General features: G+C 43.0%; 1 protein-coding gene across 1 annotated transcript in view; it reads left to right on the top strand.

The window, feature by feature from the left end:
• The window catches only part of LOC117522981 (TATA-binding protein-associated factor 172-like), a 22,697-nt gene extending 11,017 nt beyond the window's left edge, over positions 1–11,680 (top strand). The window contains exons 4-6 of the mRNA XM_034184399.1: positions 9,497–9,623; positions 9,715–9,783; positions 11,585–11,680. Of these exons, the coding sequence (XP_034040290.1) occupies positions 9,497–9,623; positions 9,715–9,783; positions 11,585–11,680 (292 nt within the window). The remainder of the gene's footprint in view (positions 1–9,496; positions 9,624–9,714; positions 9,784–11,584) is intronic.
• The last annotated feature ends 346 nt before the right edge of the window (positions 11,681–12,026 follow it).

Below are 12,026 nucleotides of genomic sequence, written 5' to 3'. Positions count from 1 at the left end.
CTCTGGTCCGAAGCCCACCACTTAACCACGAGACCATCACCTCCTCCTTACAAAATATAGAAATACTTCAATAAATAACATTGCGAAAAATGTGATGTACTGTAGATCACATCACTCAGATGCATGCCAATGACGTGCAAGCAGTTTTAATCACGTCTATCGCTGCATTTACAACCCCAATTCCAATGAAGTTGGGATGTTGTGAAATATGTAAATAAAAACAGAATATAATGATTTGTAAATCCTCTTCAACCTATATTCAATTGAATACACCACAAAGACAAGATATTTGATGTTCAAAATGATAAACTTTATTGTTTTTGTGCGAATATTTGCTCATCTTGAAATGGATGTCTGCAACACATTTCAAAAAAGCTGGGACAGTGTTATGTTTACTACTGTTACAACACTCAATAAGCGTTTGGGAAGTGAGGACACTAATTGTTGAAGCTTTGTAGGTAGGGCAGTCACAATTATTACAATATTCGCCAATCGCTATTTTTCATATTCGCGATTACCGTAAATTATTTATTTTATCCACGAACCATAAAACGACTCAGAATCTGACGTCATTGTGCTGCAGCCTCACTCACTCTGTTTCTCTCTCGTCTTAAGGCAGGACAATAACATGGAGGCTGAGGAGCGATCCGTCCTGCCGTTTGGATAAGACGGCTGATTAAAACAGTGGCCGTCTTCTTCAAAGCGCTCTAAAATGCGGCGTTTACTGAAAGAGCTGTCTGTGTGTGTGCACGGAGTCAACAGGCTGCAGACTGCGAGCGAGAAGGGGGTGGGTGAGGGAGATTCCTGAATGGAGGCACAACACGTTGCTGAGAACCATCAGTGCACGGCGAGCGCTGAGCAGGGAGAGGATTTTAACCGGAGTGAACATGTTAAAAAAACAAAACCAAAACGTGGAGCTGCTTTTACTTCTCTCTGAACTTTCTCTCCCATCCTGTTCACACCATGTGCGCGTCATATACTGAATTTATGAGATCATGAGATGAAATAAACTGTCAAATATCTTTAAAAACATATTTAAAAAATGAGAATATATGAATGAACGTGGAGAAGCTGTGGTGATGTTCAGACGCACAGATCACAAAAAGCAGGTGAGAACTCTAACTGAACTCGAACTTTAACAGCTGTTATTTTCCAAATTTTTCAATTCAATTTTAATTTATTCATTTATTATATATTCATTTATATAGCGCCAAATCACAACAGAGTTGCCTCAAAGCGCTTCACACAGGTAAGGTCTAACCTTACCAACCCCCAGAACAATAGTGGTAAGGAAAAACTCCCTCTGAGGAAGAAACCTCAAGCAGACCAGACTCAAAGGGGTGACCCTCTGCTTGGGCCATGCCACAAGACATAAATTACAGAACAGTTCATGGATGAATATACAAGAAATGCAATTGGCGCACAGGACAGGAGGATCGCCAACACGAACACAACTCCCATCTCTGGATGGAGCTGCACCTTAAACAGACGAAGGTTTAAGGTGCAGGTCTCCAAAGAGTTATTTGTTCAATCTTGATCTTAATGTAGTGTTTAAGCACAAAACGTGACTGATGAGAAACAATTTCAGAAATGCAACAAACAACCACAAATCAGAAACAGTTGGGACTGTATGTAAAATGAAGATGAAAATAAAAATGTTGCACTATTCCCAGTTTCTCCACTCACAGAAGCCAAGCATTCTTCCATAGTTGTGTAGCCTTAGAGTACGACAGTAGAATATAAAGGGGAAAAAAGGAAAAAAAAAAAAAATAGACAATGTATTCGTCAATCACAATTATTTGTCTGACATTTAATCGTCTCCAGAAATTCCTAATCGTGACAGCCCTATTTCTAGGCGTAATTCTTTCCCATTCTTGCTTGATGCATGACTTCAGTTGTTCAACAGTCCGGGGTCTCTGTTGTCGTGCTGGTAACAATCTGGATGGCCTTTTTCCTCATTTGTCCAGAGGACATGGCGTCCATAATTTCCAAAAACAACTTGAAACGTGGACTCATCAAACCACAGCACACTTTTCCACTTTGCGTCTGTCCATTTCAAATGAGCTCGGGGCCCAGAGAAGGCGACGGCATTTCTGGAAGTTGTTGATGTATGGTAGAGTTTTAACTTGCATTTGTAGATGTAGCGGCAAACTGTGTTAACTAACAATGGTTTTCTGAAGTGTTCCTGAGCCCCCGCGGTAAGATCCTTTACACAATGATGTTGGTTCTTAAAGCATTGCCGCCTGAGGGATCGAAGGTCAAAGGCATTCAGTGTTGGTTTTCGGCCTTGCTGCTTATGTGTAGAAAGTTTTCCAGATTCTCTGAATCTTCTGATTATATTAGATGACGGAATCCCTAAATTCCTTGCAATTGAACGTTGAGAAACATTGTTCTTAAAGTATTTTTTCATGCAGTTTTTCACAAAGTGGTGATCCTCACCTCATCTTTGCTTGTGAATGGCTGAGCCAATCATGACACTCACCTGTTTCCAATTAGGTGTTCTTTGAACATTCATCAACTTTCCCAGTCTTTTGTTGCCCCTGTCCCAGCTTTTTTGAAATGTGTTGCAGGCATCCATTTCAAAATGAGCAAATATTTGCACTAAAACAACAAAGTTTATTAGTTTGAACATTAAATATCTTGTAAAGCAAAAACAGAGTTCACCGCGCTTCTGCACAGCACAAACAAATCTGGTGCAACCAGGCAGGACCAATTTGTAAAAAAGAAGAAATAATAGTTATTGCTTCTTTTTTATTAAATATCTTGTCTTTGTGGTGTATTCAGTTGAATATAGGTTTAAGAGGATTTGCAAATCATTGTATTCTGTTTTTATTTACATTTCACACAACGTCCCAACTTCATTGGAATTGGGGTTGCAGCTTTCATGTTACCCAAAGCACCACAGGAGAAGAGAGGATTCCTGTACAGGCAGCAACATGACAGAATGGAGAACAGCAACCCTTTCCACAATGTTGTATCCCTAGACTGTGCACGTTTTTCAGCAGGATTTTTTTTTTCAGCGTAATTTGATGGGGAAAAATCACCTTAAGAAGCCGGGGGTTCACTGACTGCTTAGTTCGCTGAAGCTTTTGCTTTATGGACTTATAAAGGGCCTTCTTTGGTTTGTGTGTGTTTTTAACTTCAAAATGTAATCAGAAATTAATCTTGAAGTTTAAAAAAAAGTTTGTAATGATTTTCTGTAGTAAACTGCTTTGTGTAAATTAGCTCCTGTGCTGTTTTGGTTTGATGCTGCTTTCGTTTGGCTTTAAAGTAAGGCTGTAACAAAGGTTAAACAAAAAACTGTCTTTACTTCACAAAATTTGGCCCTCAAAATGCAAGCAATAGTGTTTCAGAGGGATATAAATGTGAAGTGTTACTTTGGCCTGATCTCCCCTACAATACTCGCACCTGGAGCGCTGCTGCATGGCTGCGCTCAGCCTGGAGTGCTGAGACTGACACCAGGATAAGTTCTCCCTGACGGAACAGAGGAGGTCTTATTTTGGGGAAACCACTTTTGGTCGGTTGTAGTTTGTTTTACGTCTGGAAAGAGGTGTTACTTGATTTTAAGATGGCAGTTCGCTTTGAAGTTTTTCAGAATCGCCTTTATTGTCATTGTAATTTGCATTACGAGATTTGAGTGCAACTCCAAAAAGGTGCTTTCCGTGGTGCGAGTAATTTTTAGCCAACATAAAAGATAGTGAAAACTAACGGTAAATTATTCAGAGTATATGTACAACTAATATAATCCTAAGATAAAATGTGGACCAAGTAAAATGTAAAACAAGAATTATATACAACTGCGGAATCATATTGCACATGGTTTACAGATATTGCACAAGAAACTTGAAAGGTGTGGATTAGAGTGGTTTGTTATTGTTCAGTGCAGTGATCGCTCTGGGGAGAAAGCTGTCCGAGTCTTTGTCTTAGTTTTGATTGACCTATACCGTTGGCCAGAGGATAGTAGGTCAAACAGGTGGTTGCTGGGGTGGGATGTGTCTTTGCTGATGCTGGCAGCTCTGCTGAGGTAGCGAGGGCTGGTAATGTCTTCCAGGCTGGGCAGAGAGCAACCAGTGATCCTCTGGGTTGTTTTGATCACCCTCTGCAGTGCTCTCCTGTCTGCTGCTGAGCACCCCTCGTACCACGCTGTGATGCAGTACGTCAGGATGCTCTCGATGGTGGCTCTGTAGAACAACACCAGCAGCTTCTCCAGATTGTTTCTCCTGAGCACCCTCAGGAAGTGGAGTCGCTGCTGGGCTTTCTTCACCACCACTGTGATGTTGGCAGTCCAGGAGAGGCTGTCAGAGAGCTGCACTCCCAGGAACCTGATGGAGCTGACCCTTTCCACACAGTCCCCTTGGATGTAGAGCGGGGCTGGGTCAGCCCTGTTCTTCCGGAAGTCCAGGATTATTTCTTCTGTTTTTGTGGTGTTCAGCGGCAGGTTGTTAGCTGAACACCACGCTGTCAGTTGATTGACCTCATCTCTGTAGTCAGTCTCATCCCCCGCTGAGATGAGCCCAATCACGGTGGTATCATCCGCAAACTTTATGATGGTGTTTGTGGGATGGGTCGGAGAGCAGTCGTGCGTGTAAAGGGTGAACAGGAGGGGGCTCAGTACACAACCTTGCGGGGAACCGGTGCTGAGTGTGATGGTGGGGGCCACGTTTCACGGACTGTGGGCGGTTTGTGAGGAAGTCCTTGATCCACTGGCAGATGGGGGTGGAGATGCGCAGATGTGTCAGTTTCTGGACCAAGATCTCTGGGATGATGTGGTTGAAGGCTGAGCTGAAGTCCAGGAAGAGCATCAACACATAGCTCCCCTGGTGCTCCAGGTGGCTCAGCGCGGTGTGGAGAGCTGTGGTGATAGCATCCTCTGTGGAGCAGTTTGCCCTGTAGGCAAACTGGTGGGGGTCCAGAGTGGGAGGCAGACAGGCTCTGATGTGCTGAGAGACTAGTCTTTCAAAGCACTTCATGACCACAGGCATAAGTGCAACAGGCCTGTAGTCATTTATGCTCTCCACTGCTGACTTCTTTGGGACTGGAATGATGGTGGAGGATTTGAGGCAGAGTGGAATGATGGCCTGTGACAGGGACAGGTTGAAGAGGCAGGTGAACACTCCAGCCAGTTGGTCAGCACACGCTTTGAGTACCTTTCCAGGTACACCATCGGGGCCGGCCGCCTTCTTGGTGTTCACCGCCTTCAGCACACGTCTCACTTCGTGTTCCTGAAGTGTTAGTGTGCTAGTACTGGAGGGTGGTGGGTGTGGAGTTGCTGCTGGGCTGTCTGCTTTGAAGCGCGCATAGAAGTGGTTCAGCTCCTCTGCCAGCGAGGTGTCAGACCTAGCATTTCCTGGGTTGCTGCTTCTGTAGTTCGTTATATGATTTATTCCCTGCCACATCCTTCTGGGGTCATTTGCAGCAAAGTGGTCCTCTATCTTTTTCTTGTAGGCAGCCTTGGCCTCTCTGATGCCTCTTTTCAGATTGGACCTGGCCGCGCTGTACAGGGCCCTGTCCCCTGATTTAAAGGCGGTGTTGCGACTTTTTAATAGGGACTGGACTGCACTGTTCATCCAGGGCTTCTGGTTTGGAAAAACCCTGACCCTTTTGCTGAGGGTGACAGTGTCAACACAGTTCTTAATGTAAGAGAGTATGGTGTTGGTGCAGGTTGTGGCTGGAAAATAAATCCCATACAGTCTGTGAGAAGCAGTCCTGTAGCTGGGAGAGCGCTCCCTCAGGCCAGGTTTGGATAGTCTTTCGTTGTGGCTTTGTTTGCCTCAGCAGGGGGGTGTAGGTGGGGGTGAGGGACAGGCAAATCGAATCAAATCAATTTTATTTATATAGTGCCAAATCACAAACAGTCGCCCCAAGGCACTTTATATTGTAAGGCAAAAGCCATACAATAATTACAGAAAAACCCCAACGGTCAAAACGACCCCCTTTGAGCAAGCACTTGGCGACAGTGGGAAGGAAAACTCCCTTTTAACCGGAAGAAACCTCCAGCAGAACCAGGCTCAGGGAGGGGCAGTCTTCTGCTGGGACTGGTTGGGGCTGAGGGGAGAGAATCAGGAAAAAGACATGCTGTGGAAGAGAGCAGAGATAAATCACCAATGATTAAAAGCAGAGTGGTGCATACAGAGCAAAAAGAGGTGAATAAAAAGAAACACTGGGTGCATCATGGGAAACCCCCCAGCAGTCTAAGTCTATAGCAGCATAACTAAGGGATGACTCGGGGACACCTGATCCAGACCTAACTATAAGCTTTTTCAAAAAGGAAAGTTTTAAGCTTAATCTTAAAAGTAGAGAGGGTGTCTGTCTCCCTAATCCGAATTGGGAGCTGGTTCCACAGGAGAGGAGCCTTTTAAGCCGAAGGCTATGCTTCCCATTCTCCTCTTACAAACCCTAGGAACGACAAGTAAGCCTGCAATCTGAGAGCGAAGCGCTCTGTTGGGGTGATATGGTACTATGAGGTCCCTAAGATAAGATGGGACATGATTATTCAAAACCTTATAAGTAAGAAGAATTTTAAATTCTATTCTAGAATTAACAGGGAGCCAATGAAAAGAAGCCAATATGGGTGAAATATGCTCTCTCCTTCTAGTCCCTGTCAGTACTCTAGCTGCAGCATTTTGAATTAACTGAAGGCTTTTCAGGGAACTTTTAGGACAACCTGATAATAATGAATTACAATAGTCCAGCCTAGAAGAAATAAATGCATGAATTAGCTTTTCAGCATCACTCTGAGACAAGACCTTTCTAATTTTAGAGAGATTGCGCAAATGCAAAAAAAAACAGTCCTACATATTTGCTTAATATGCGCATTGAAGGACATATCCTGATCAAAAATGACTCCAAGATTTCTCACAGTATTACTGGAGGTCAGGGTAATGCATCCAGAGTAAGGATCTGGTTAGACACCATGTTTCTAAGATTTGTGGGACCAAGTACAATAACTTCAGTTTTATCTGAATTTAAAAGCAGGAAATTAGAGGTCATCCATGTCTTTATGTCTGAAAGTCATTCCTGCAGTTTAACTAATTGGTGTGTGTGTCCTCTCGCTCCATGGCTAGATAAAGCTGGGTATCATCTGCGTAACAATGAAAATTTAAGCAATGCTTTCTAATAATACTGCCTAAGGGAAGCATGTATAAAGTGAATAAAATCGGTCCTAGCACAGAACCTTGTGGAACTCCATAATTAACCTTAGTCCGTGAAGAAGACTCCCCATTTACATAACAAATTGTAATCTATTAGATAAATATGATTCAAACCACTGCAGCGCAGTGCCTTTAATACCTATGGCATGCTCTAATCTCTGTAATAAAATTTTATGGTCAACAGTATCAAAAGCTGCACTGAGGTCTAACAGCACGAGCACAGAGATGAGTCCACTGTCTGAGGCCATAAGAAGATCATTTGTAACCTTCACTAATGCTGTTTCTGTACTGTGATGAATTCTGAAACCGGACTGAAACTCTTCAAGTAGACCATTCCTCTGCAGATGATCAGTTAGTTGTTTTACAACTACCCTTTCAAGAATTTTTGAGAGAAAAGGAAGGTTGCTGGTGTCGCTAACTTCACATTTCTCAAAACAGTTGCCAATAACCAGAGTTTGATCCTCGGCGGGTGTGTCGCCGAGTGGGGGGAAAATGGTTAGAGATGTGAACGGGTTGGTGGTGTACAGGGGGCTTCTGTTTAGAACTATGCTTCTTCCTCACAGTCACCTAGCCGGCCTACTTTCCCGGCTGCTCGGGATCTGCTGGGGGACAGCTAACGGCGGCTAAGCTACCTTGGTCCGCACCAACTACAGGGGCCTGGCTCGCTGTAGTCACCATTTCGCCCAGCCTGGCCTCCAAAGCTACGAAGAAGCTACACTTATTACAAGTACCGTTACTGCTAAAGGAGGCCGAGGAATAACTAAACATTTCACACCCGGCGCAGAAAAGTGCAGGAGAGACAGGAGAAGCCGCCATGCTAAACCGGCTAAGAGCTAATAGCTGCGCTAAGCTAGCGGATTCCTAAAAACACAAAGTGAAGAATGTGAAAATAATTTAGAGGTGATTCAGCAAAGAGGGTGTTTTAGTTAAGGCACGTGAAGATTACACTGTGAAATAAATTATCTAGATCAATCTAACTATGCAGATTAAACAGCTAACGGATACAGCAAAACACCGCTGTGCTCTGGAACAGGAAGTGATACAATACCGCAGTGACAGCCAACCACCAGTAGAGTGCAGTAGTCTACTAAGCAGTATGGCAGAGATGGTCAGATCCAGCGAGATAGGGGAGTGACTTTGTACGCATGTTTTATGTTTGAGTAGACATGGTCCAAAGTATCCACTCGCGGTTCACATAAACGCAGAGCCCTCCACCTCTGCACTTACCCGAATCACTGGTTCTGTCCTGGTGGTGTAGCGTGCGGCCTGCTAGCTCGACTGCAGCGTCGGGGAACAGCGGGTGAAGCCACGTCTCCGTGATGAAAATAACGCTGCAGTTCCGCACAGAGCTGTTTGTGGCCATCTGTAGCTCCAGTTTGTCCATTTTGTGGGTGATGGATCTAGCGTTTGAGAGGAAGAGACTCGGTAATGCTGGCCTGTGAGGTTGTTTACGTAGCCTAGCATCGAAGCCGGACTGACATCCTCGCTTCTGCTTCCTGTCTCTACGCCGCCTGCTCCACCTGCTGAGCAGGCTAGTAATCCACAGAAAGCCCGGTGTTCTCGCTATGTCCTCTGGGATGTTGTGGTACTGGTGGAATTCGCTCGTAACCGACAGTTTGTACCTCAGTCCGAGGTCGATAAGGTTCTGGCCGCTGAACCTGTGGGTTGCTTTACAAAACTCGAAGAATATGCACGCAAAGAGTAAGAAAAACAAGCACCAAATTGGAGAGCTAAAAGCCTTTGCACCCGTGCGCACTGCCATCTTGCCTCCGTTTTCCACCTTTACTTGACCGAGAGCTGCAGCAAATCCCGAAACGCACACACGGAGTGGAGGATATTATCATTATTCTTACTTATTATTGTCAATGAGGGACACTAACTTTAGTGTACGAACCACAGAAGAGATATATTAAAGTTCCAGTCCACAGCAGAGAACCGTGTCATTGGATACCCACATAAAAAGGCACGTTAATGACGAATGAATAAATACTGTCCGTGTGAAGCTCAGCAGTGCAGTATTCAGTTCCTTTGTGGGTGCTACCTTACCTGCACTTATCTCATCTCCACCTCTTTCTTCTGACTGACAGCCAGTGATGCTGCCAGTAATCTTGATGCAGTCAAAATTGGACAGCATCATTCCAAAGTTTGAAGATCCTTACTTGCACTCTTCCACAACACCTGCTTTTTCTGGTCTTTACTGTTGCCACACTGAGCAGCAAAGCAACAGGCATGCTCATAAACAGCGGTGGTTTCTAGCTGTATACCCAATAAGTCTTTGTAGCATTGATTTTTAATTATGTTTGACTTTTTTGCTGATTTGTTTTTTTTTTCTTTCTTATTTACAGTAATGACAGTTTAGAGGGTGAACCTGAAGAAAAACGAAGAAAAACTACAAATATAGTTGTTGACCAAACAACAGAGCATAAAGTCTTAATTGATAACATTTCTGAAAGCTCCACATTGTTAGAGGAGGTAAGGAATCAGAATGTCAATTTATTACTGTCATATCCTGAAAAATGTTGTTTCTACAGAAACTATGTTCATGTTATTGCTTTGTCATCAGACACACGAGTGGCCTCTGGAGAGCTTTTGTGAGGAACTCTGCAATGATCTCTTCAATCCACTGTGGGAGGTAAAGATGAAGGTCCAAATTTAAATCATTGTGAACACAGGAGACAACGCCTGTAGATTCAGATAGTAAGATGAGGAACATGAGGTGTATTTTTGCTTTTTTTTTTTTTTTTTGGCTTTTTTCTTCCCCATGTAGAACTCATCTGTCAGTAGCATCTGTTTGTCTATTATAAAGATTAAAATGACAAAACACAGCTCTTGCATGGTGACAACACTCTGTTGCTATCCAAAATTATCATATACAGTGAAACTCTTTTAAACAGTCATTGTATAAACCGGATATTCGCACTAACTGGACAAAAGCAAAAGTCTCAATGCTTTTGTTTGATTTTCCATGTAATAAACACCCTATATACTGAATTTTGTATAGCGCATTTTCGCTCACATCGGACAAAATATCCGCCCCATCCCAATGCATTTCCATTCAACATCCCTTGCATGTACCAGGCGGACCAGTCTGCATGTGCCCAGCTCCAGCAGAGGTATGAAATGAAGTTAATTTACCAAATTAAAAAGGGTGCTTAATGAAGACTGATTAGTTTGTGGTGAACTTTGATGAACCAGATCAATCCCAAAAACAACTTTGTTTTGACTATGTAATACAGTGCATCCAGAAAGTATTCACAGCACTTCACTTTTTCCACATTATGGTACAGCTTTATTCCAAAATGGATGGACCCCCCCCCCCCCCCCTTCAAAATTCTATGCATAATACTCCATAATGACAGTGTGAAAAAGTTTTAATTGAGATTTGGGAGCATGTGCTGGTGACATGAATGATGCATCGCCGCAAAAACCACATGATACAACTGCTTTGTATGTTGAATGACAACCACCAAGGCAGAGAACTGGTCCATCCCCACCTCTCTAAAGTCAGTGGTGCAAAACGAAAGTTGGATAAACACTCAGGTATAAAAATTTATTTTAATTCAAGCTTATTAAATGCCCTCCATAAAATAAATTAATTTTGTGACACCCCCCAACACATTGTCAAAAGTAATTTTTTTTTTTTTTCTCCAAGATCCACTTTCATCACTGGCTATGAACAAGTACAGTACAAAACAAATGTGTTAAGGTCTCTGTCTGATGAACACTGTTTTGCGCATGTACATAACTTTCTGATGGACTCGCCAGACATCAGCTGACAAGGAACGCATTCAGTGAATGAGAAAAGGATTTGTAAAGGACAAAATTGGACACAAACTGGTGGTTTAATTTGTGATGAAATCAGACTTTTTTTTTTTGGGACTGGGCATTCCAATGAATGTAATATTGGTTGTGCTCATGCATTGGGCCACCCTGTTTTCAGGCAGAGGCTTGCGTGGAACTCCCTTGGTACGCTGATGCACGAGTATGGGTTTATATTTTCTGTTCCTCATTATCCCAGGGCATCTTCCATTCTTGGCTTGCTTTTGTTTCTTGCCATGTTAGTTCATTTTGAAACATTTTGAACATTGTTCAGGAGTCCACATGAGAAGCAGCGTATCACACACCCTCGATCAGTTTGCATCCACAACAAATAAATTTGAATCGTTAAAGGCTGGAGCCAGCGCAATATCTATACATGCACTGCCACATATGCTACCCTGTATATTACTTGTATCTAGGTGTGACAAATGACAAAAATGTACTGGATATTTTTAATCAACACTTTTCTCTACATAGTCCAGTAGAGTTTTGGGTTTTAAATTATCAGCTCAGCATTAAAATGTTTATGTACTACACACTAACTCCTTTCTTACACATCTTTAAAAATAATTTTTAAATAAACGGTTAACTAAATTTTTTGTGTGTGTGTACAGATTCGACATGGTGCAGGCACAGGCCTTAGAGAAATCCTCAAGTCCCATGGTGCTGGAGGCGGGAAACTGATTGGAAGCACTGCACAACAGGTATAGTTTAAACCTGTGCTGAGATTCTGTGCTACTACACTTTTTGTTGTTCCCACCGTGCTTTCTTTTTTGTTGTTTAATTTTTGCAAATTTATTAAACTAAGAAATCACATTTACTTAAGTATTCACATCCATTGCTAAATACTTTGATGCGCCTTTGGCAGCAATTACAGCCCTGGGTCTTCTTGAATATGATGCCACAAGCTTGCTGCACCTACCTTTGGGCAGTTTTGCCCCAGAGTTGTAGTCTTACACACCTCTCTGCAGCTTCTCTCCCCCTGCCATCCCCTCATTACCCCATTCCTGTAGAGACGGTACCTGCTCCCAGACCACCAATAACCAGCAAAAATCT

The sequence above is a fragment of the Thalassophryne amazonica genome, chromosome 13 (genome assembly GCF_902500255.1).
Source record: "Thalassophryne amazonica chromosome 13, fThaAma1.1, whole genome shotgun sequence".
Lineage (NCBI taxonomy): Eukaryota > Metazoa > Chordata > Actinopteri > Batrachoidiformes > Batrachoididae > Thalassophryne > Thalassophryne amazonica.
This window is presented reverse-complemented; position numbering and strand designations above follow the sequence as displayed.